This window comes from Apteryx mantelli, chromosome 3 (genome assembly GCF_036417845.1).
Source record: "Apteryx mantelli isolate bAptMan1 chromosome 3, bAptMan1.hap1, whole genome shotgun sequence".
In the NCBI taxonomy this organism is placed as follows: domain Eukaryota; kingdom Metazoa; phylum Chordata; class Aves; order Apterygiformes; family Apterygidae; genus Apteryx; species Apteryx mantelli.
The window spans coordinates 34,507,847-34,534,256 of record NC_089980.1 but is presented as its reverse complement, the minus strand read 5'-3'; the positions used below and the strand labels follow the sequence as shown (position 1 = coordinate 34,534,256).

General features: G+C 36.8%; 1 protein-coding gene across 2 annotated transcripts in view; it reads left to right on the top strand.

Annotated features, from left to right (window-relative positions):
* Nucleotides 1-26,410, top strand: part of PPP2R5A (protein phosphatase 2 regulatory subunit B'alpha) — a 46,384-nt gene that overhangs the window by 6,168 nt on the left and 13,806 nt on the right. For both annotated transcript variants that reach the window (XM_067293091.1, XM_067293092.1), the window contains 5 exons: nt 12,765-12,961; nt 17,677-17,778; nt 23,098-23,190; nt 25,888-26,018; nt 26,204-26,263. In XM_067293091.1, coding sequence (XP_067149192.1) covers nt 12,765-12,961; nt 17,677-17,778; nt 23,098-23,190; nt 25,888-26,018; nt 26,204-26,263 — 583 coding nt within the window. The remainder of the gene's footprint in view (nt 1-12,764; nt 12,962-17,676; nt 17,779-23,097; nt 23,191-25,887; nt 26,019-26,203; nt 26,264-26,410) is intronic.

The following is a 26,410-nucleotide window of genomic DNA, read 5'->3' as shown; positions in this document are numbered from 1 at the left end:
TGAGTTCATGGTCAGTAAAGTATGTTGTCTAAGGGATGCGTATTTGATGCCTCTGACTTAAAGGCAGAGCCCATCTTAGTTAAGGTCACATACAATTTTCCTTCACAAGACCTTATTCTCAGCTGCTTACAACACTGCTAAACTGTTTGGGCTGAAGTTTTCCATGCCAAGTATGGACAGTTTTTTTTTTTTTTTGTTTCGGTTTGGTTTCTTTTGGAACTGTTCCTCAAGCTAATTTTTTTAGTTTCAGAAAAAAACAGTTCAGCTGCTTCTAAGACTAGAATAAAAATGAACTGTATATTGTCAATATTAAAAATCTTCAATTGTCTTGACCTCTAGTGTTTGCTGTACTTTGGACCTTAGCTTATAGCTCTTAACGAAAATTGATCTAAATTGGTCCAAGATTGATCACTTGCACTTGCCCAGGAGCTTTCCTAGCTCAGTAGCAAGACTGAGTCAGTATCTGCTATACCTCCTTCATGCTCTATGAAGAACCACCTCTTTTGCGGCTGCTATGCATGGTTTTTCTTTACTTTGCTTGTCTATAGTTGTGCCAGGCACTGCAGCTGAGTGTATGGAAAACTTGTGATTTATTTTCCTACAAGCGAGAACCCAGAACTGTATTGTGGGTGACAGGACAATGTGGCAGTGGTAGGCTAAGCAGAGATGGTAAGTGGGAAGAGAGGGCAGAAGGGTCTATAGCTGAAACTAGCTCCTCTGCAGTAGCTGCAGTAAATCTGGAATTTTGAGTCTCAGACTCCTGTTCTGCTAAAGGCTGGCTTTGAAATTTTCTGAAAATGTTTCCTATCAGGCTCTTTTCTAGTTTATTCATAGTTGGGTTTTTTTGTTTGTTTGTTTTGTTTTCCCCTGTAACCATGATTTTTGAACTTCCCATGTCTCTGAAAGTAAATCAATCTTCCTGAAATTTCACAGACTCAGATTCTTTTTTTTCCCCCTCTGTAAATCAGGAATTGATTGCAGATAAGTCAGTTCATTAAATGAAAGCCTATACTTGAGGATTTAAAAATTGGGAAAGCTTAACTGCAGTTATTTTCATAAAAGCATGAAATTTGCTGTCAATCCTTGTGTTTAAAAGTGCTTCTGGCTAGTATATGTTGTGGGGGAACTGAAGCAGAGACTGGCTGAGGGAATGTAGGTGCAGAATGCTAGGTCTTAGCTTTGCGAGGGTACAGAGGCTGTGGGGAAAAGGCAGCAGTCTGCTAAGAATCACAGGTGACCTGTAGCCTGCTATGAAGTAGCATGTGCTGCTGCTACGAATATAGTAAAGGGGAAGGGGTTGATAGCAGGACTGTGCTGTTCCATTGTTCGGCTGCCATCAGGAGAGGATTTCCACCCCATTCTTGTCTAAAATTCCCACTCTTTGCCATCGTTTCTCACTGTCTCACCAAGTAACAGTGGTGAAATCAGTAGTTTTGTCATAGCTTTTGTCAGCTGCGTGATAGGGTTCAGAAGGGAAATGTGAATTTTGCTGTGGAGCTGGGAGTGCAGGTAACAACAAAAATTGTATTTGTGTGTGTAGGTTCAAGAATAGTGCTGCAAAAGGAGTATTTGTTAATTTTAGTAAGTGATTACAAAACCCTCAAGAATTAATAGCATTAAAGCTACTCCCCACATAATGGGAAAACTTTCAATTTGTTATGCAAGTTTACTTTTCAAATTATTGATTAAAAGCTTTTATATCTGAGACCATTGTGTGCTTGGAGAGTTGACAAACTCTGGATATCAGAGGTGAAAGCAGCCCAATAGATGTTTGCAGAAGTGTTGAAAGAGGAAGGTGGAGTGAGTGGTTTTGGAGAAAGACAGTATAGCATGGCCTGGGGAAGCTGATCTGGAGGAGAGTGGAAATAAGAAGTCAGAGCAATTAGTCAGAGTATGAAACTTTACGTCTGCCCTTGCAGTAATTGAGAGCCAGCAGGGTGCATCACTGCATAAGCAAGTGAAATTTTAGAAGTGATTTTAAATAGGTTACTTTGTTTCTGTAGATGGTTGGTCCTTTAAAAAATGTAAATCAAAAGTGCATCTTTTATTGTATTTGTTTCTTCCCATATAAAGTTCTGTGAGAAAATGGAAAGAAATTTGGGTTAAAAAAGGTTCAGTTGAGGGTAATTGAGTAAAATTTTTGAAAGCTGCATGATGTTTCTAGTCTAAAAAAAATTCTGTGCTTTTTAAAAATATGGCATAGGTGTAAACTTTTTACATTAAGATTGAAGTCCTGTAAAGTAGCATAAATTTTGGCCTTACTTGTATGTGATGGGAACAAATGAGAATTGCACGTAAGTGTTGAATTATATATGTAAAATGAACTTGTGCATTTCAGCATTGTTATATTCAGTAGAGAAACAGCAGCTCATTTTAAGCCCCAAAGTTAAGATGCAAATGCTAAAACTTTCTAGAGAGGTGGAGGTTGAGTCCCACAGTACAATCAGGAAGGGCAAGGTTTGATAATTTATATTTTTCCCTTAGGAGAAGAAAGCAGGAGTGAAATAAACTTGGTACACCAAAATGGTGTAAATTGAGTGTAAAAAAAAAAAAAAAAAAAAGTAGCTAGGAGATTTTGCTGAACTGGAATCTATTTGAGTGTAGGATCCCTCACTACTGAACACTTGGTGTTTACAGACCTACAGTGTATGGTAAGAAGAACAGAACTGTTTAATAGAGTATGGTTAAAGTTGATGAAAAAAGTGGTTCAAACGGCCTTTTATTTATAAGGCTGGATGCCTAATTTAAGCAAAGTGGGTAAAGAGATCCTTGAAGTGCTTGAATATTCATCTGCTCAGGATGATAATCTATTCCCATTGAGGTCAATGGGAGTTATATCGCTGAATGTAGCAGAGCCAGGATTTCACCTGTGTTTCCAGCCTAATTTAATGTTGGTTCTTCCTACTACAACATATATATCATGATTAAGTATCTTGTTATTTCATTTGTCTTAGAAACCTTTGAAAATTATGAAATATTAGTTTAGCCATTTCTTAAAGTGTACATTTAACCAGGGAATTAATCCAGTATCTGTAACTTCCACCCTGACTTACACAGGGAGTCCAGGGAAGAGGACTTTTTCCCTTGGCTTTTGAAGAGCTAAACTGGATGTTTCCTCTGGCACAGATCTCTTATTAAATTACTCCCCTATACATCCTCTTCACACATTTAAAATAGTGTAAGTGCTAAATTCACTGCAAACTGAGATTCTGTACTTCTGTAAAGTAATGTTTAACAGCTACCCCTTGGTTTCAAAAAAGGTGTCTTTGTATTGCCCTCAATGCTGATTTTTGCCATGTGGAAATGACAAGGACATTTTGTCAGATTGGGGTGGGAGGAAACTTGATTTGTAGTGTTGAGTTATATTTTCTAGTGTGATGCCAAGCTGGAGTAACTTTAGCATTTTACTCAATTTTATTCTTGGATTAGGTGGACAAATAAGTGGTCCAGGAGGGAAGGAATACAAGTTAATAGCTTAAAATCGTACACTTTAGATCCATTTATGACATGCTTCATTAGCAGCACTCAGTATTTATAAAATACCATAATTTCAGTCAAACTGGAGTTTTACAGTTGACTTAAAGGGAAGTTATTCAAATGGTAAGAACAGTTTCTATCCTTTCAAGTTTAAAAGGTGCAAATGAAGAATGTGTTTTAGTCTTTTAAGTATGCTCATATAAACTGAGGGTGTATTTAAATGCTGTGCTGTGTAATGGTTATTGAGTTTAAACATTTACTTAACATGTATGGCATACAACTTTGTCACCTGCTTTTTGCTGTCCTTATTCCCTAGTATTTACTTGTACATACAGAGTGCTACAGCTGTTGAAAAAAAATAGGGAACAGAACTGTTCAGATTACTCGCCTTTAAATTTTGAGCAGTGTAGATGTGAAACAGTTCCTTGAGTCTGCAACCTGAAGGGCGTTTTGCAACTTCAAAATGATGTGTGAAAATCCTGAATTGTATTTAACACTTAGATTTCAGTAAATGGTATTTCTGTAAGAACAAATGTTTGTGTTTTAAAAAAAAAAAAAAAGTTGACATGTCTGTTCTGAAGTTGACAGCAGCTATTGTAATTTGATACAGTATGTATTTTAGGAGTAAGCAGCATCCTACTAATTTGTTCCCTTCTGATCTTTTTTTGATCTGGCAATGTCAGAAACAGTCTGTAGCCTCTCTTCCTTTCTGTAGAGTCTCTGGTGTTTTGCTGGTGGTTAATTTTTCGCATGTGTTAGCACGTAGGCACATGAGTGAGTTACAGGGAGTAAAAGTTGTTGTGTGCTAGCTTATTCGTGGTAACTATTTCTGTGCTTTAGCTTGTGGCATGTGTCTGATCTGCGCTAATAACCTTTAAAGAGAGAACCTGTTTATATACCCAGAGCTTTACTTTGACCTTAATTTGCTCTCTTTTGTCAGGAGAGCATTTTGAAAGCATGTATGTTTTACCATAACAAAAGCCTTTGTTACTTTCCATATAACGAAAGCTATTTAGGACTTGTATTTTCTGTTTTTGGAAAGCAGTTCCAATTCTCAGGCCTTTGTATCACTCTTTGTAATTTTAATTTACTTTGAAGGTTGTCATCTATCCCATCTTCACATCTTCAGAATAACAATTTCCCATTCCAAAAGCCATTTACTGCCCCCCTCCCCCAGTCTAATGGTCTGGCTGTGCATGAAAATTTTGTGGCAGGAGGTAAACACTCTTAAATTTAGCACAATCTTTCTTAAAGAGGCAGGGTTCCTTTTTTAATTATTTTAAGATCAAAATTACTTAAGATTGATCATGAACTGTTAAACCTCCATCAAGCCAGTGAAACCATTATTTGGGATAACATCTCATGTGGAAGAGAGAATGCTAATTCCTAAAGCCTCTGGTTATATTCAAGATAGGTCTGTCCTGGCATATAATCAGTCATTAAAACTGCTTGATGGTTTTTAAATGAAGACAGCAAGTATAGTTATGGTGTATGCCAAAAACATAAATGAATGTGCTGGGGAATGTAATAGTTGGCTTACTTGTGGAAGAAAGCTTGTTTCAAATTCAAGAGAAGTAGCATAAGTGGTTTTTTGAAAACTTATGCTTCAGCTGTGTAAGAAGTAAAATTTCTTTGCCTTTTATAATAAGTGCATAGTATCATGCTGAGCCAAACTCTTGTATATGGTTACTCATATGCGAATTGCTGAACTCCTCAGTACTTCTGTTAAAAGCAGTATTGAATCAACTATGTCCCGTCATTGGACAATATTTTTTTCTGGAGTTTTTTATTGCATGTAACTCTCTGAATTTCAGTTAGGTTCTGGTGATCTGCTCTTCTTCTGTGATAAATGCTGTGATGGGAAATGCTTGTATGGTTCATGTAGGTTTTGTTAAAGCTGATTTTCATGGTGTTTTAAGTTACCATTCCAGTGGTTTGTAGTGTGTGGTGTGTCTTGCCATTCTTTTACTTTTTGAGGACCAATCTTGTCTTCTGTTTAAAAAAAAAAAAAGGGGGGGGGTGGGGAGGGGTAGGAAATAGGACTATTAAATATGAAAGCACTCCAGCCGGTTGCTTTCTTATGTTCTGAAGTATCTCGGTTGATTTAAATCTTCATTAAAATTGGCAGACTTAACACATTGGTAGCCAGAGACTATAATTATATAAGATTGTAAGAATGTTTGGAAGATGGTAGAAGCCATTTAGATAGGAAGATGCTTACAGTTTACCATCGTTCGGGAGAGCCTTGTCGCAGAAGGTTTGTGACAGATGTTTTTGGATCAGTACTGGCTTTTCAGGTTTTCTGAACTGATTTGTTAAGGTCAAATGCTGGCCACCTGGAGTGGGAGAACAGACTAACAGAACAAACACTCTGTGTTATTGGATGCAATATAGCTTTTCAAAAGTACTTCTACTGTTGCAGTAAACAATTTTAAAATTCTGTATAGCGTAGATAATTTTGTAAATTAAGTTTTATGAATAAAAATCATTATTGATTGTTATCTCTGTCTAGTTTTACTTCTCAGATGTGATCTCCCCTCCCCAAGATAGCAAGGAATTAATCTTAAATCCATAATATTTTAATGAGAGAAACTTATGATTTCTTAACCATTTCAAAAAGAAATGGAGATTTACTTGGACTGGTGGTTTTTTTTTTTTTTTTTTTTTTTTTCAGTAGGATGGTTATTTTTGAAGTTTTAATTTGGCTTTACATGACTGGTTGGAGAAAGACTTATATTAACAACTTAGTCCCTACTGCATGTGTTTTACCTGTTGATCACATGGGGAGTTGCAGTATATTTTTTAAGTATTGTTCATGTGGATCTCCTGGTTGTCTCCAGGACTTGCTTTTCAGGGTAGTTTACCCGTAAGTGGAAGTTCAGCAGATGTTCAGCTCATTGGCTTGATTGCTCCCTTGCAGTCCTTTTGATCTCCTTTTGAGGTAGAGAGGCCAAGTATTAATGTTAGTTAGTGCGTGTTAGTCACATACAGGATGGACCAGTGTGCCTTCTGTACCTTTAATTCTTTGTCACGTCTTTATTTTGGTATGTGGTATGGGCTTCCTTGTAGCGTAATACTTGAGAGAACGGTGTTCTATTTGGTTGTCTTTCAAACCTCGCCCCCAAGTGAACCAACCTACACAGCACCCTATTGTATAGGGAGCTGGTGAACTTCTAAGACAGATAACGATGTTCTATCCGGCTTGGAAAATCTGAGCTCTGTTTAGTGAAAACATGCGAAGAAGCTTACTCAGCCCCTTCCAGAATTCCAGCAGTAGCTGTAGGCTTTGGGTTACAGGTAATTTGAAAATACATGTTGTTGAACTCTGCGAAAAAAATTGTCTATCAAGAAATAGCATTTATTCTTTAGGTGCCAAAATTTTTCTGTATGAAAAAATGAAAACACTGATGACAAGATTCCTTGGACCTGAGGAGTTGCATAATTACTGCTCTGAGTAGCCCCACAAATTTCTGTTGGGCTGTTGATCCGCCAGCTGCTAGAATTGTGTTAGCATCTTGTGTGGGCATAAGAACATTTTGGACTTCCAGCACAAATGAGTATACTCTGAACTTTTATACATGGGCAACGTTTTTATTTAAAAAAGGAATCTAAAGCTGCTTTCCAAAAAACCAAAAATGTGTTATTCAAAAAAGCAACTAACTTAACTGCATAGTTAGGATTTTCCAGTTATCGCATACCTTTAAGGTTGGATGATATGGTTCCAAAAGAGACAGTAAACTAACTGCTCACTGCAGCTGAAAGAGAAGTCTGCTCCCTTTGCTAACCTTGGGCCAGACCTCATGATCATCAGACCCTTCCAGAAGCCATTTAAACTCGCTAATATGGCTATGTTATTGAGTTAAAGCAGCTCACAGAAGAGTCTGACAAGTTCCAGAGCCAGTTTGAAGGATGGATGTGACTGGGAGCAGAGGAGGGAAAGGCAGGAATAAATGAGCGGGGTTGGGGGAGGGAAGGAGAGACACATGATGACTGAGACCTCTTCCTTTCAGTGTCAGCCAGCTATTTAGCTGCCTGTCAATCTGCAAATGTACGATTTGGAAACCTGGAAATACATTCTGTCCCGTGCTGCAACATTAACTGAATCAAATACTCCTTTTCTTAACAGTGCTTCAACATGCCTATAATGTAAACGCTGACAGTCTACCTTTCAGATGCTACAAGAGATCAAGGCAGTAATGCACATGAGAACTCCACAGGATAAAAACAAATCTTAGATTTAGGTCAAGCAGTACTGCCTATGCTTGATTTATGTTAGGTAGGCCAACATTTATCCAGACTAACCCCCTTCCAGACTAAGAGTGTCTCTGAAAAGAGCAGGCTGTGCAACAGTACTGATAATTTACGGAAATCAAGAGAGAAGAAATACTTGATGCCTCAGAGGACGTGTGCTCCTCTCTTCGAATCAGTGTCAGGTCTTCATTCTGCTCCAGCAGATCCTTCCACCATTGAATACAGCTACATATAACACAGTAAATGTAACTGGAATATAGAGACTACATGCTAAACTTTAAACTGTAGAGTATGACATAACTATGGCATGTTCCTTGTTCTTCTGTATTTCAGTTTGTCAGGGAATTATGCAGAAGTGTAGGATTGACCACCAGGTTCAATTTAGTGTAGGGATGGTTGCATTTTGGGGTAGTTCCTTTCTGTTCCCTAACATCATTGTCCTCCAAGCCTTTAAAAAGGCTGTATGTGGACTGTTCTAGGGGGCTTTCAGAACATTTTATGGTTGTTTCTCTGGCTTCTGCATCTCCATGGAGTAGCATTTTTCAGGAAAAAGTGGAACTGTTCAATTAGAGATATTTTTTATATATATATATATTTATTTATATTTATTTATTTATTTTTATATGTAAATAATGTGTGAGAGGCTTTTTGTTTTGGAGGGAAGGGCGTTTTGTTTTTTTGTTTTTTGTTTTTTTTTTTTTTCTCTCCCCCTCTTCTCCTCTCTGAATTGTGTAGTTGAGAGAGGAATTTTTATAGACTTAAATTCCAGTTTCTGCTAATGAAGCAGGGATTATGTTAGATATTTTGGCTTGGTACAGTAGATCTTGGGTAAACAATTCTTTTGAGAAAGGAGAAATATCCTTCTTTTCCCTGCAGGAGCAATGCTTGTAGACATATGAGATAGATAAATTGAGGGAAGAGGTCACTGTAGTCTCACTGTTAGTGATATGATGCTGTTTGTATTTCCAGCTGTATATTAGTGAAGTAGCTCTGTGATTGTGAAATCTTTCTTTCCCCCATCTATATTTTGGTTCAGCCCTTCCCGAAATAAACATTTCTTAACTAGTTACTCCATGCTCAGAGCTGAATTGATAACCTCATAAGTTTGAAAGCATTCGATTTAGAGATTAAATCTGTATATTCATCCAGTTTTAATGCTTAGTAACCTCTGCACACAAGGAACTTCTGAGTCAACTTGTTTGTAATGTTTTTATTGTTCGATATTATGGCTGCTGTTTATAATGACTAGATTTTTGTAGATACTGGAAATAGTTGGCTGAGATTTTAAAATGCTGTAAAGCACAAGGATCAAAGAAATACATTTCTAACTGATGAAAATAGTTCTAGTTTCCATTGTGGAAATGACCAGAGGCAATGAATATCCTTAGAAAGCATTAAGGTATAAGCGGATGGTAACTTACAATGATTTGTGGTTGTCAATGTATTGAAATTTTTGACTTTAGGATTTCCTACCATTATATCTGGTTAATGACTGCCTTTTTGTGGTTACTTAAAATTTCATTACCACCTTCCTAAGGATCTCAGATTAACTGATGAACAACCTTTCAAAGAATGTAACAGTGGATTTAAGGAATTTCCTAAGTCATGCTTCTGTTGGGCAGCCTCTAGAAAATGGAGTTATGAGGCAAGTGGATTTTGATCTCCTAGTTCAGGTGGTGTCTAGAGCATATTGTGTGTGCATGTGTATTTTTTTATGTGTAAATCTTGAAACTCTTCTGAATAGGATTAAATGCTTTTGTTCCCTTTTTTGTGTCCTTTAGGTTTCCTCATGTTTGTGGGGGGGGGTTGTTTTGTTTTTATTATTTATTTATTTATTTATTTATTTTTTAAGGGACTTTTCCAACAACATACAGAGAGTCAGGGACAGGCTGGTAATAGAATTCAGGTTTTGGGTTGTGTTTTCATTTCCAAATACAGCCTGTCAGCAGGGTTATTTTACTGCAGCATCCACTGTCTACTTTGACATTGACTTCTATGGACCTTGAGCTGTTTATGGTATTTGAAGAAAAGCAGTTATCTTGAACCTCAGCTGTATGGTGTAAGTCCTAATGTTAAATTGAAAATGGTTAAAAAAGTCATACCACAGTTGTTACGCTACTAAAGCTAAAAGTCTCTGGTGTTGATGCAATTATAGTGGCATAGTTTATTGTATTCATAGAACTGGAATAAACTACTACAGTATGATTTGTTTTTATATATATATATTTTTTTGTGTGTGTGTGTGTAGAGTTGTCTAGCCTCAGTTGTGCTGGGATAGTTAAAGTAAAACATAGTTGAAGACAAGGTTTGAACAGTCAAGTACTCTATCTGATGAATGACATTTCCCAGCTCACTTGATCGTTTCCATGGTACCTCCCAACATGCCTGGAATAAATGCACTATATGTCAAGTAGGGATTGAGCACGAAGACAGGTAGTGATGATAAGTAACAGAAAGCTAGTTCTGCTTTTATTTGTGATGGCTGCACTTAACTTTTCTCTCTTGTAAATGTCTTTATTTTATGATTTCCCCTTAAGTATGGATGTATGCATAGAAGAGAATAACTTCTTTTGATTATCTTTTAAATGATATGAGTAACAAAACTGATCAATGGACAGGTTTTTCTTTTGAGAAAACATGTCTAATTGAGATGGATCAGATTGCTAATGAAATGATGCGGTGACGTGTGCCTGGAGGGATGCAGTCTCTGTTGCTCTAATGTCTAAATAAAAATGACTCTAATGTCTAAATAAAATAATACAGGTTTTTCTTTGATATTACTTGCTTTTAACCTTAGTTCTTTAGTTTTTAACTGGTACTAGGAGTATACAGATGATGTCTTCTAGTTCTTGAAACATCTAGGTAGATTTTTTTTGGTCAACAAAACTTCAGTTTATTGACCATCAGATAAATGCACTGTACTGGTTACCCCTCACTACTGCACTTTTGTAATTTGGGGTATAACTGGGTTTTTGGTGAGGGGAAAAATAAAAGTAGACTTGACTTCTGTTTGAAGATGGCTATCAGTTTGGGGTTAGCGTCCCCCCCCCCCCCCCCCCAAAAAAAAAAAAAATTCCTATGTTGGTTCCTTAAATTAGGCTTTTGGGCTTTTATCCTCAGCGTGTCACTATGTTATTGCTTTGTTGCTATGATACAGTAGTTACTCATGCAATCCTTTGTAGCGTGTTAGAAGAGCTGAGTTAAAATGTTATGTAACTTACAAATGTTTTTACAGCTGCTGTTCATTATTTTGCAGGGTGTAACAATTCGTGTCTTCGATATCATGCGATTTGTAGTTATCTGAGTGAAATAAGGGTTTTACAAGGTCTTTGTTCAAAAGAAAAATGGTTAAAATTGCAGGATTAACATTCAGTAGTATGAATTGTTCTTTATGAGGGAGCAGTAATTGCCAGCCTTTTCAAAAGCTCACTGAAGTTCTTGTGCTCAGTTAATAATAGGATCATAATTGTCAAATTATGGCAAAAGGGAATAAATACAAATATTCTGGTATTCGAACCTTGAGGGCAGAGTGAGCAGTTGGAATTACAATGGAGGTGTTTCAGTCCGTTTTAGCAATTATTTTTTGCTTAGACGGAAACTAAGGAGTTCTATCAGATAATTACTGAATATTAAAACCACTGTAGACTGTTGTTCCATCCACTAAATGGACTATGTTTTGGTAAGAAACTTGAGGAACTGACATTATCAAAGAGTGGTTGAGTTGTTAAACTTATAAATTTAATATGAACTTGTTTCATCAGAGTAATTCTAAAACAGTAAAGAGAAGCCTGAGGTCTTTTGGCATTCAGAGTTAAAACTGAGGCTTAAGATCTTCAATATAAGGCAATTGTCATTTTCTTGTCTTGCAAATTTCCTTACGATAAAGCGGCAGCGATAAGAAGAATACTGGAATGAATGACTGAAGTTAAAAGATTAGATTGAAAGAGCCTGGCTATAGACAGCTCTGAAAGTTCTTCACTGGGAAAGCATGCCTAGTCCTACTTAAAATTGGAAATAAAAATTTTTCACCAGAACGAGTGATATCTCAACTGACTGATAGATGAGCTGATGCTATGTTGCCAGAGTGGCTTAGAAGAACCCCAAGAGGCAACTCAAAACAAAAATGAAGGGCACTTGGGTTCTCTGAGTTCATACTACATCGGATAGCATTAAACTGATTTCTCAGTTAAAACCACATCTACTTTTGTTGTGATCCTGCAACTTTTGAACAGTTATATTTTGAATAGTTATAAAGACTTATTACATTTTTGAAGTATACAGTACTTATTAGATCTGTAGCAGATGGATTATTGTGCAGTACTAATGGAGGAATCTAGTTTATCAGGTTTTAGATGGACTGCACTTTAAAATAGAAATGCCAAGTTATAGGCAAACATTTTTGCTTAATAGACCAAAAAAAGCTGGACAACTCTACAAGACTAAGATCATAATACATTATCAAGACCAAGGCATGAAAATTCAGGATTAATCCTTTTGAAATATTGAAGCTGATTCTTAAGAGAAACATTCATCACATGATGTCAAAAGTATGTGAAGTATTTTGCACTGGGATAAAAAGACAAGGTTCCTTCCAAGTAGATTTTGCAGCTTTTAAGCAGGTTAGGTAATAAAGTATTAGGGAACAGAATGAGACAAATCAGATGAATGAAAGGTTAGGATGATGCACTGTTTCTGTATATGATATTTTTATGAGGATGAGTTGATACTTATTGCTCATCTACGTATTTTACCTAAAGTTAATTCACTTGCTTGTTTTCTATTGAAAAAAACAAAACCATTTACTGCCATATATTTACTCAGAATTGAATGCTGGGTCTTTCATTCTAATATACTTAAACAGGCATTTATTTTCAATTGTGACAGTATTGCTTGCTAACTTGTCTGCCATACAAAATGCAATTCCTTGTATTAAAAATGTGATAATAGGTTATGCAAATTTTAGCCAACAAAACAGACTTAGAAGTCCCCATTTTATTTGTACAAACTTAAGTGGCATTTTTCCCCCCCATTTATAGATGCCACCTCCAATGAACAGCAAGATCTCTTCTGTCAGAAGTTGCAGCAGTGTTGTGTACTCTTTGACTTCATGGACTCTGTTGCAGACCTGAAAAGCAAAGAAATTAAGAGAGCAACACTGAATGAATTGGTTGAATATGTTTCAACAAATCGTGGAGTGATTGTTGAATCAGCTTATGCTGACATAGTAAAAATGGTAAGTAAAATCAAATTCAATGCTCTTTTTAAATTTAAATTTGAATAAAATATCTTCAATAGTTTACAGTTGTGATAGCATCTAACAGCATTGCTGTGGGTAAATCTGCTTATAAAACATAGCATCATACATTAATAATAACTTGGCCTATAGGATTGTTTAGAAAGGCTTGTAAAAAAAAAATATATTCGTAATTCTTTAATTATTAGCTGGAATACAATGCATGCAGGATAATGAAAATTAAAGAACTGGTATGCTGCATACACTTGCATTTTGGATAAGCTTTGAAGTCATACTCATTCAGAAAATGGAAATATTTCAGTGCTGCCTGTCTTTGTTTATTTGAGAATGGCAGTGGAAGGAGGGGTTGAAGTTCTCTGGGAAAGATGCTTGCAGATACTAGTGTCAACAGAGAGGTTTATCAGTGTAAGAAGCTGACTCTATTTTGTAAATACTTCACATGGCTCTTTGTCGCTGTTTGGGCCTTGGAGCACTGTGCTTGAGTAGTGCAAGTGGTTTGCTCAAGTTGTAAACCACAGGATGAGTTGTACTGTACAATTTCTACAAATGGCTTGTTGAATAAGCACCGAAGTATTTGTGGTCATTATCTGCTGACTTCCATTGGCTTCTGTTACTCATTCTCAAACATTACGTAAGTGGTGTTTTATATATACCTTTATTCCATGTGCAGGAAACATAACTGAAGGACTTCTTAAATAACTTCTAGAATATTGTCCATACTGACTTGTCTAGAGAGTTGAAAGGTTAAAAACAATGTGCTTAGGGCTCTTGCATTGAGGCAAAAGGTTCTCTAAACTTTGCTTTGGTATACATGCACACAATGCTGACTTTAAAATTAGCTATTGGGTATGTAGGCAGACCAGTTTCAATCATGTGGCCTGCAGCTCTTTTATAGTAATAGTTTTCTGTATAGTGGAATCTGATGTTGTTGTTGTGAGCAGCTGATATACAAGGTCTTATCTTTGCTATCAGTAAGTGAAGAAATCTTAACGTTATACTGAAAGGCTAGGGTTATTGAAAAACCTTTAATTATTCACTTTGGCTGTTTCACCAGCCACCTGTAACAAGCTTTACAAAAAATCTAGGTCACAGTCCCTTTTTAAAAGGAGCTATGTTTTTTGTCGTGAATGTCCTTTACTCAAAAACATTAAGGACAGAGTGCATCCACCTATTCCTTGTTTAGTTGAGGGGGGGTTGTGTGTTGTGTGTTGTTTGCTTCCCCTCCCTGCCCCCACTGCTGGTGGCAGCATGCCTGAATCCTTGCAGTCTTTTCTTACTCTGTGTCCTCTGCAGCCGCTTTTTGAAAGAGTATACTGTCATGCTTGTTGAAGGGAGAAGAGATTTTCTTTTCTACTGAAGTTGTTTCCTCTTTCTGGAGCTAAGGTGTTGTGCTGTTCTTTTGAGGTTACTGTTGTGCAAGTGATTAGGCTCTGTGGATGCTTATTTTTCTCTCCATCAGACTTCCATCTCCTTTCCTCCCCTAAAATGACAGAAAGTGAAGAAGGCCTTAAATACTCAGTGAGAGCTTTTTCAGAGCTTGAGACAAAAGATCTCTCCAAGCCTGAATAGTATTTCTAGTCTCCCTGGCAACTGGCAGCAGACAAGATCTTTGCTCTGAATTGGGACTGAGTACTAGCCTTCAGGAAGTACTCTGGATGGTTCTCTCCCTCCAAACAACATGTGTGTCAGGCTTGAGGATTTCCTTTGTAGCAAAACCTCCAAGAGACTTAGAAGATTTTTTTTTTCTTTATACTGTTTCTTTTTTCTCTTCAGTGTTGCTACTTTAAAAGAAAAAGCATTTTAGCTTTCTGCAGAGTTTGAAGGATGGTGTATTTGAGGGGAAAGAAGAGAAATCAACCTTAGTGAAACCCAACTCCCATCTGACTTGTAGTCAAGGTTGAACAGATTACATGGAGGTTCCCTTACAAGAGCCAGAGTAGAATCAGTGGCAGAAACAGAGCTAATTTCTTTCCAAAGCCCCTTGTCTTTCCCTAGGCCTGGGATCCCTTTTCTTCAGCTTGCAGAGGAAGCAGCACAGTTTCATTGGAGTCGCCCGAGTTTTGGGGAGGCAAAGTCAACAATCCCTTACAGATATCAAGAGGAAAATTATTGTTGTTCCTGACCAGTGCATAGGCAAGGTCTGTGCAGGTGAGGAGGTCTCCTAGCATTCCTTCCCTTCACATGGTCTCTGTAACCATGACAGCTGCTGAGCTGGTACCATACAATCATGTCTAGTTTAATTGTCCCTACTTTGCTTTGATCCTGAAGTAGGGAGCACTGGTTGAAATGATAAAAGTACATTTCCAGCCACCAAGGATGGAACCAGGTCATAAAGAATACCTTTTTGTTTAGGCAGATATGCAGGATACATGCTGTAGGGGTTTTTTTGTTTGTTTTGTCCCAAACAACTTGATTGTCCTGTTATTCTTTTGTCAAAATGTTTGAACTAAGAACTAGGGAGGAGTTTTGCTTACAAATAGGTTTTTGAAGGGGTAGCCATGGTCTGTGCACCTCCTTTCTAGGTCATCTAAAATTAGTATGTAAAAGCCTTTTATGACTTGTATTTCTCAAATCACTGTTTTGGGGCAAACCCCACTTAAAAATGAAAAGGGATGTTTTAAATAGTAGGAGAGGGTATTACAAAAGAACTTGCCCATAGAACAATAGTGGGGTTTTTAACCTAAAAAAATTTTCAAAAAATACTATTAGCAAGATGTTAGTAGAAGCAGATGAGACAGGGAGTAAAATTATTTCAAACACAATGAAGTAATTGAACCAATTCTTTAGGGAGACCGGCTAACACAAAAAATGGTATACATTTTGTTCTAAATTTCAGATTCCTAAGGAGACCGATAGTGCTAGTGGAAATACTGAATACTCTGAAAAATCATAAGGCTAGTTTTTAAAGATTCAGCAGAGAGAATTGCTATTAATTTCTGCTACAGAAGTATGGTCAGTAGTTAGTACCTTTGTTTTGGACTTGACATTTTTACATTCTGGAAGAAAACTTGTTTGATGAGGTTCTGTGCTAAAGAGTTGACTAGTTTAGTAAGATGCACCTAGAAATAAAAGGATGCATTTTGAGGAAATACTAGCAGAAGACAGAAAAGCAGAGATAGGGGGCCCCTAGGAAAGTCTCAGGGGTCTAATTTGAATTCTGGATGTTTATCATGGGTGTTTTTATTGAATAACTAGTAAGCATAGACATTATCAAGGAACAGATCTGTGATTATAACCTTGGTTTTCAGATTCTATTAAAAGCCAAATTCTCTTAAACTCCTCCCTCTGCCCTCCCCCCACCGCAGCCAATTTTACTTCCACTCCAGAATCCTAAGTCCCTTATCTTTACAACATTAAACAACCACCTTACTGTTTTTTTTTTTCTGCTGTGCAGTAAAGCAGGACACCTTGCTCTAACACGCTTCCATACAGAGCATCATTGGCCTTCTGTAGGGCATCAGCATCTGGAGCTTTAACATGTACCAACAGAAGACAGCAAAAGCCAGAATGAAGGGCGTAGGGGGAAATGAGAAGTCAGTTAATTTATCCAGTGGCATTATATCTTGGTTAATGAGGCAGCTGATCCTTTTATGCAGAGCCAGCTGGATGACTTCAGGATCTTTTAGGTCCCCTTGCAAGATCCTTCTGACACCTTGGAGATTGCATGGAAGTCATGCAGAAGCATTGGCTTCAGGCTGTCAGGCATTCGCTTGTGTTTAGTAGGCTCGGGTGGTTAGCAGCTATTTGAAACAGACTTGAGCTAAAAGACTAAAGAATTTGGAAGTTGGTTGGAAAAATGGGGCTAAACCAGTCTTTGCAAGGAATGGTAGAAAATGCAAAATATGAAATTAACTTCATGTTCTCTGTTGGATTTTATATCTATTTAACACCAACACATAGCAAAGCAGATGACATCTAGCAGATGAGATGATGCTTTATTTTGGCAGCTGAAAGATTGGCCTTCTCTCCAGACTTGTATACACTTGGAAAATCCCTGAAGAAACCTGTTAACTCACCCTTTTGAAGTTGTTTTGATAAGACTAGATCATAGTTAAAGTAACTTGGTAGCCATTTTTCTTAATTTTTCTAGGTTGCTCTGTCTTAGAACTAAAGCTTACAATTGCTATGTAAAGTTATTTTTGACTTCTCAAAACCTTGAGACATCTTGAAATTACAAAATGTGAAAAACTATATACTTCAGTTCTTTCTTAAAAGTAAAGAACATGTTGAAATTAAGGAAAATGAACTGTGAAAATAGGTATATTTTGGGGATTGGCTCTCTTACATTTGAAGAGAGTTCTGTTTAAAACATAATTAGTAGTCATATTGTATTTGGTGTTTTATATAAAACCTTAGCTCTTGGAGACAACTAGTTAAAAGAAAATCTCATTCTCCTTAACAAAAACTAATTTTTCATCTTCATGGTTTCAGAGGAAAAAAACATATGACCCATGTCTGTCTAGAAATTAATAAGAGTTAGGCAAAAAACTGTTTTCTCATTATTTTCATGGGCATGTTTCAGACTTCTGAGTGTTTGAATTTAGCAGTTTTGAAAAGCTGAAGAATAAAAGTCAAAACAATTTTAAAGCTGATTTTGCTTCCTTTATCCAAGTATAAGCTAAAAGCAGTACACTGCTTACTGTGGGCTGTGGAAGCTTAAATGATACAATTAAACAATTTTTTTTCTTTTACAGATTAGTTCTAATATTTTCAGAACACTTCCACCTAGTGATAACCCAGATTTTGATCCAGAAGAAGATGAACCAACTCTTGAAGCCTCATGGCCTCACATACAGGTATATGATTCCTTTATTTTCAAGTGTTCTTGTAAGGCAGGAACTGTGAATGGATATGTGAGCAATTTTGTGCCTTTCATGAACATCAAAATTACTTTTTACAAGAATACAATTTAGTGCCTATATACAGAAGAAAACAAAACTGGTGCTTTTGTTATATGTATGACAGAATATAACTCTTGTCTGGAGTACTTTTTTTTTTTTTAACAGAGTGATTGAACTGTTAAAACATGGTATATGTATGTCTTAAAGTATATGGATATTTTAGGTAATTATGTTTTTTATACAAGATGCCTGTTTTCTGTTTTCGTTTGTTTTCTGTAAAATATAAATGGATATTACTGCTCACTTTCTTGCGACAGCAACAAAAACAGAGCAATAGCCTTTATTTGTCTTTTGAGCAAGAACTAGATATCTTCTCATTCCTCTCTTCCCGGCCCCCTCCCTCCCTCCCTGCAAAAACTTTACAATATAGGCGTTGTTGTTTGGTAACAGTTGGTTAGTTATTCCATTGTTGCACTCCTGTACCAATCTCGTGATTTTTATAGCATTGCTGTATCAATCACATGATCGACTGGCACTAATGCTGAATTTTTTTGAATTAACTGTTAAAAGTTGAGCAATCCTAAATCACTTGTCATTCAAGTTCATATCATGGGTAATTCCTTGCTGAATCTGCAAAAAGTAGCATCTGTTACATAAAACGTGTTACAGAGCAACTCTTACCAGTGAGTAGAAGATGAATAGCTACTGCACATCTGCATACCATCCCCTCCCTTCTCTTAAGGGGCTCAAAATGCTACTCTGTGGCTATAATTTTACAGTTCTAATGTAACAGAGAGAACCCTTATTAAAAAGGGGACTTCTAGTATTGGCTACAAAGCATGTTTTCAGGACAGTATTTGAAACTTAAACCAAGCACGAAAAAGTTACTGCGGAGAGTAACTATTCAGGCTAAAGGCTGTGATGATAATCTCACTTAAACAAAGAATGTATGGCTGATTTATCATTTGTAGAAGAAACGGCTATAACTGAAATAGATGGCATGATAAAGGAAAAAGGGGGGGAGCACTAATGCATATGTCTCTTACAGTCAATAGAGGCATCATTTGCCTTCAAAATACCCCTGTCTCCCAGGAGTAAAACTTGTAAATGGTAGCTCAGTGCACTTTAGGTCATAAGTAAATATAGTTCTCTCTACAGCAAGAGTTGTGGTTCTTGTGATTAGCTCAGTTTGTGCTTTTGGCTTGTCTAAGAGAAATTGGAAGAGGTTTATATTCTGTGGTACTATTTGAGATTGTATTTTCACTTTTTTACTTTGCCTTTTTCTAAATGAGTTTTGGTCAGGCCGTCTAACCATTGGTCACGGATTTCCCTCTCCTGCACCAGTTACTCATGCTGTCTTTGGGTTAGATTTGCTCATTGTACCACAATGGAAATAGTTTGTGTGTTCCTCCTGTTTATTTTACAGTTCATGTTTTGGATGTACAGTTCATATATTGGATGCTAGCAGACTGCGCTTGGTAATTTATTAATTGCCCCAGGAGCACAGCTTTGTGCTCTCTAATGTCTAGGCCAGGGTGAGATTGTATCAAACTGCTGGAAGTATCAAATTGTGTGTGCTTGGGGAGGTGTGTGTATGGGGGGGGGGGTCCACACCCATTCCCTCCAAATCAAAACTCTGTTACTTTTGGTATAGTCTGAGGACCTGCTTGCTTTTTTTTGCTGGCGGTAAGCTTGTGCCGTTTGTGACGGTTCTGTTACAAACCATATTCAGACTTCTCGCCCATGCTGCTAGGCACATGGTTAGTTTTCTAGGAGGTAAAAGCAAAAAACTGAATCGCCACTCTTCTCTGTTTTGTTGAATCTGTTGGCATTTCTCTATAAAATAGTATGATAGATAATGGCTTATTAAGCTACCAGCCTGTATAACCACTGCAAAAGACTGTAGACCTTCAGAAAAATGAGTGCCACATGTAAGACAGCTTTCAAGCAATACCTAAGATGGTTCTTAGCAACCAAACTGGGTTGAACAGGTTGGCATTAAAGCCACTGTATATTTCTGAGCTTAGGTAGCAGATGATGGACTTGTTAGCTTAAACACAAGTATGATATTCTAGTGGTCTGTACAAGAAAGAAGGTTGAACCATAGGAGGAGCAGGAGTGGCTTGTCATATCTCTCTGACCCAAACAAACCAGTTCTCAAAACTGAAATTATTAAATCCAACAGTTCTCTCCCCTGAGAGATTTGGTATTTCTAGTGGTAATGCTTCAGCTAATATGAGGAAAGTTGAGCGTACCTATCTGTCTGTATTTTTTTTAGGGAGAAGCAGCCAAGGGTCTGCTGTGGCTAGAATCCATTCTTACCCCTAGTTGATACTTACTATTATGCTTTTGAATTCGTAAACATTAGGGTACAGGAGAAGGGAGAGACTGACTGGAGAGGAATGGCCATCGCAGCTTGCTTCCTGAAGTGCCTTGGATAGTTTCATGCATTTCCCAAGGATTTCCAAAGTTATTTGATCCCTTTAATGAGCTATATGTGTTCTAGGAGCAGTGAAACTAATTATCAGGAAATCCAGAAGATCGAAGATTCTGTAAACATCAGAACTGCATAATTATTTCTTCAGTATGCAGAACTTTCCTGTGACACAGCCCAGAAACTGGATTTTTGAGCACTTCTCCCCCCCCCCCCAAAAAAAAAAAAAAAAAAACTCTTTAAGAGCACTAGCAACATTCTGGGTGCTGGAATTGCGTGTGGTTATTTGAAGTATTCACATGGTAACTGACAGCATTCGTCCTGTATTAGAAGTGAGACATGTAACTGGTTATAATTTGTCATCATATATTGAGAATCATGCATTAATGCTGATTTGTTTTATAAATGAGACATATCTATTCTAAGACCTTGTTTTCAGTTCTAATTTATATCCTAACCTTAATCTTGGATAGTTTATATGTAGATGTTGTTATGCATTAACATTGTATGTATGCACTGATGTAAAGCATTATGCTTTAGCTTAATTCTTTTGCTTGGTTTGACCTGTTCCCTGTATCTTTTTATAGAGGAGTCACAGTTGTCTCCCCTTCCACCTCCTTTAGGAGAAACAAAACATGCTATTTAGTCTTCCCTCGTAAGAGGTGCTTTGTCCCATAATAATTGTAGTGGTTCCTTCTCTGTATCTTTACAGGTCTGAGTATCTATCCAAAACATGTAAGACTGTGCATCTCTTATGTTCACTGTCAGTATCTTCCTGGTATATCCCAGGGTTTCATTTGCCATTTTCATGGCTTCGTTGCATAAATAGATCTTAGTCATCCTGTGGTTGACCAGTATTAAGGACCTGTCCCTTTCTCTAGCTTAGAAGCTTGCTAGTGCTTAGCCAAGCTTTTTCTTGGGCTGTCACTTTGCAGTCACTGAATTTCATCCTATATCTATTACTCTCAGTCTTCAGGATCTTGTCCTTTCTTCCTGATGGCCTGATACTTTTTCTTTGGTAGCTTCCAACATTATGGCATCATCCAAGCAGCTAACAAATGGCTATTCTTTGTCATGGTTATTGATAGAAATATTTAATGAGATTTAATTCCAAAATTAATCCCTGTGAAGCTGTCCTAGTAACCTCCCTTCAGCCATATGTTTCCCGTTTCAATACAAACCACTAGTGAATTTATATAATTTTCAGCTTGAAAATTCAGTAGCCATGGTTGATCTGTTTCTAAGGTGGAGGATGGAGTATGGAAACATTTAAGATCTTATTGGATTAGCTATTATTAAGCTTTAAAAAAAACCAACTGTCCTACATAGTCTATTATGCAACTGCATGCTATTACGTTGATGCGCAAGAAGACAAATTTCCTATGACTTGCAGCTTCAACATTCCTTTAATACAGTTCTGTTATATGAAATCTGTGTACTTTCAAACTCCTTTTAAATTGCTGATACAGAAAGCTATTGTTAGTCTGGGTCTGAGGAAAGAAAGAGTAAAGGGATCCTCCTTGGGTTTTTGAGGTCTGCTCTACTGATGCAGCATACCTTCCCTGAGGCTATGCATAAGCTACTGCAATCTCAGTCATTCTAGATAAAAAGTACTTACTGTCAAGCATTTCCTCAACTAAACTTCATAATTATAATTATGAACTACTTAAGTATTGGTCCTGAGAGAGTTTAAGTACTCTTAGTGGTAATAGTTAAAATACGTGCCTGTGAATATGACCACTGCTCTGTATGGGTAAGTCCAATCAGTGTATGTAAGTCCAATCAGTGATGTCTGTGTGTACCTAAATTGCAGTTTAGTATTGCTACTCATTGATTAACTAACCAAAAAGAAATAAGATCTAAGAAATAAGCACTGAGAAAATAAGCAGTGAGCCTTGAGTGTTTCTAAATTTAAGATATTTTTCCCTCTCAATTCTGTCTGAGTTAAAAGATGCCTTATATCTTCATATTTTATAAATTGGAGAGTTGTGGGCGTCTTCCCCCACCTGCCGCTGTTATGGAAGCACAGAATTTTGTGTCTTGGACTTTTGATGAACTCAAACATAGGGGACTTGTGCTTCATGCTGCTCGGCCAGCTCAGGCCCTCACTGTCCTTCTCTCCTGTCTCTTCACCTGTGGGCCTTGTGAGGTCCTACTGAGTGAGGACTTGAACTCTGTAGTAATAACACTACAAAATATATACACTACAAAATATAAATACGCTACAAAATATAAAGGATGTTGAATATAAATGTGCAGAGGGTCCTGTTGTTTGAATTGAATATCTAGGATATAAAAATCTAATGGTATGCCAAACCCTAAGTCTGTGTGTATTTATTCAACTTTCTAATATGACCTTTAATTTTTAGAGCTTGCAGTTGAAACCTAACTTCAGGAACACTTCAATTAGCAGACTTTTCCTAATCTGGTTTTGAGGAATTTTGTAATGTTACAGTACTTAATTTTACTCTTGGTGTTGTTAAAAGCATTTGGAATAAATTCTTAATATAACAAAAAAAGGGAAAATATGTAATACATAGAACTTTCACTTGATTTGTCTAAAAGTGATATTTTCAGTAGATTATTTATTAAGCTTGGATTTTGGGGGTTTTAAATATTCTTGATACTTACTTAGTTCTTTTGGTAAATTCCACTGAAGACCATAATTAAGAGTGGTGTGTTAGGCCTCAGTTCTGGAGGCATGGCAGGCGTACCTTTTAAGCACGTGTGAAGTCAGTGGGACTGTTTTTGTGTATGTAGGAGCTTTTTGTTGTCGTTTTAAGATCTGTGTTATGGTGTACTTATTAACTTCTTCAAATTTTTCATTTCAATGCTTGTAGTTGGTGTATGAATTTTTCCTGAGATTTTTAGAAAGCCCAGATTTTCAGCCGAGCATTGCAAAGCGATACATTGACCAGAAGTTTGTACAGCAGGTAAGTAGAGATTCCCCCCCCACCCGCAATTTAAAGATCACCTCTCAAACTGAAACTGTCTGATGAATGTATAGTTAAGGAGATATTAAAGCATGCACACACACACAAACCCCCCCCCCCCCCCGGTAGAAATTTATCATGGTAAAACTTGCAGAAAAACTGATTTTTTGTTCTGTGAAAAGCTAACTTTTTAATACATGAAATGCATTCCAGCATCTGCTAGTTGTTACTAGATAGTGTCTTATTCTTTATTATCACATGTTCTATACAGAAGAAAAATTAGGTAAAAAAAATACATAGGAAAATTGAGGGAAAAATTATGCTTCACTGTACAAAAGCAACTGAGCAAGAAAATGAACTGAGATTGTATATTAAATGTAACTTATCAGGGACATAGGCTCTGTGCTTTGAGTGACACTAACAATTCATTATCTTTTTGAAGTAGGATAGCTTGAAATTTTAGGCCCCAAAGGTTGACTTGTATTTTCTACTTTTGTTAGTTTAGCCAAGACTGGTAGGTATCATTTGACTAACTTTATGTAAAACAGGTTATTGTATTTTGGTGCTGTATCTCCAATGTCTTGGGTACAAACCTGTTACCATCTTAAACTATTGTGAGCCAGTTTTGGTGGAGAAAAAAGATAAACTTTTAGAAAATAAAGACTGTAACCCTTCTGCTTTCACTTCAGTTTAGGGACTCTTTTGCTGTTTACTCTTTTGCACCTTGCTTCCCTTCCTGTGGAAATCCTAAGGGGGAGGGAGATGAATAGGAAGAAGACGCTGTGGGTCATTTTGGCTGGAAAATCTACAGGCAGTTAGGGCAAGAAGGATTTGCAAGTTTGAGATGGCAGTGTTTTGTGCTTCCAAAGAGATCTGAACTGGCTTTCCTAGCCAGGAGCAACTTTGTCATCAGCAGGCAAATAGGAAGTTTGAAACAACTGCCTTTGGGTTGGGAGCAGCGTTGCACTGTGGAAGGGATAAGGGAGAGAGGTACCAGGACCTAGTGTATATGTAATAGAAACTCAGTTTTCTGGACGTTCCAAATCCAAATAAATGAGTTATCAAACAGCAAAAACTTAACATTTGCTACCATAATAATTTTTGTCCAAGGTTATTTTGGTATTTTCCCATATCTGTATAACTCTGTTTTCAAGGAAAATTTCAGTTTCTGAAGAGTATGCAGTGGCAGGCCATCACAGTGCAGTAATGTAAAGTAGGATAATGTTTGAGTACTTTCCCTCCCCACCTTCAGAAATTGTATTTATATTTCTGTTTGTTTGGCTTTACTGTTCTGGTTTAAAAGCATTCCCTTCCTGTCTGTCTTGTTTGATTTTTCTCACAAAATCCAGGCCTGCTGCTGAACAGCTGGCCATGAGTAGTGAATTTACTAGTTGATCCGTGTTCTCTTAGAAGCCATCTTCCAGAGTTTTTAATTCCTGAAGTTTGACTTGATCTTTCTTGAGAGTACAAGAAAGACAATGCAATGAACAGCTAAACAGAAAAATGTGGAGTAGTGACACTGAGAGATACCTTCTGAATATAAAAATGAAATGAGCCTGAGCAAAGTTCCTGAACAGCTGCTTCCCCTGCCTTATGTTGCTTGGTATAGACATTCATACATTTGCAGACCTGGACTGAACAGGAGATAATAGTGACTCCTTGAGCTAAGTTAATAACTTCTTTAGCACAGTTAGCATCTCTGAATTTGCTCTTACTTGGACATACAGGAAAAAAACCTTAAAATAATGACCTGTAATGGAATTGGAATGTCCTCTGATCTCTTCAAGCGCATATGGTCTTTTCTGTATCCTCAAAAAACTTTCTACAAGAAAAAAAATATGGAGTATCTTGCTGGCTTATTGGGGCATTTAGTCTCTATTAGCAAAGAACCAGAACTTGTCGTTTCATAGCTTATGCTTAATTTTGATGAACCCTCATTAATCAATCATTATTTCTGAAATTTCTTGTATCCAAAGAAAAGCAAACATGTTCATCACCCGGAATAGATAAGCAAAAAATGGCAAGAGACGGGGAGGTTTAAAAAAGGGGAAAATACTGATACTAGATTGAGACAGAAATTATTTAACTTCTGCATGCTGTGATTTTTTTTTTTTTCTATAGCTTAGTTTTTAGCTCTGTTAAACATATCACTTTCTTCTCTCCCTGAGGAAATGTGCATAATTCTTATCACCATCCATTTATCTTGCAAAATGATTTTGCAGAGAATTATGCTTTTGCTTAACTTGAAAGACATGAAGCTTTATTTAAATAAGAAGTACAAGGTTTTAATTAAGAAGCTGTAATTATCTGATGCAAATGTGATTAATCCAGATTTCTTAGAAACCAACTGCAAAGCACTTACCTAAGGTTTGATAACCTCATTCTTGATCATTTCATTCTTATTTTGATAGTGTCACTGCTATTGGAATGGCTTTGTTGAAGTCTGTATATGGGCTTCTCGATACGAAGAAAATAAAGCTTCTGGGTTTCATTTTTATTTAAAAGAGAAAAAAAAAAAAAAAGGTCTAACTTTGAAAATAATATTGGACATCCAAACAGAATTTCAGGTCAAACTGATTCTAATTTTTTTTAGTGCAAACTCATAAGCTACGGGTAAAACTCAAATCAGTTAGTAACATGACAACAAAGATTTTTAAAATCTTTTAAAAGTAATATATTTCAATTTAATTTTTAAAGTTGTTGGAGCTTTTTGATAGCGAAGATCCACGAGAACGTGATTTCCTAAAGACAGTTCTTCATCGAATTTATGGAAAATTCCTTGGTTTAAGAGCATTCATCAGGAAACAGATAAACAACATTTTTCTCAGGTATGCTATATGTGTGTGTGTGACTAGGTTGAGGCTTCCTGGCTCATCTCTACAGTGATTTGTTCTTGAAATACAAAACTTGATTTTGGTCTGTGATCGGCTATCAAATATTTGATACTTATTGAAGAGTATTTCTTTAGAATTTCTGATTTCTGTATCGCTTTGCTTGCCTCTTTTTGTATCAGGTTTATATATGAAACTGAGCACTTCAATGGTGTCGCTGAGCTTCTTGAGATATTAGGAAGGTAAGTTTGATAAGATGGAGAATAAATATGAAATGTTATTCTGGGTTATTCTGAAAGTTTCAGCTTTCTTGCTTTGGGAGTGAAGGGGAAGAACAGAATTATTTTAGTAACTAGTGAAGTACTGTCACTGATATCTAATAGTGTCTG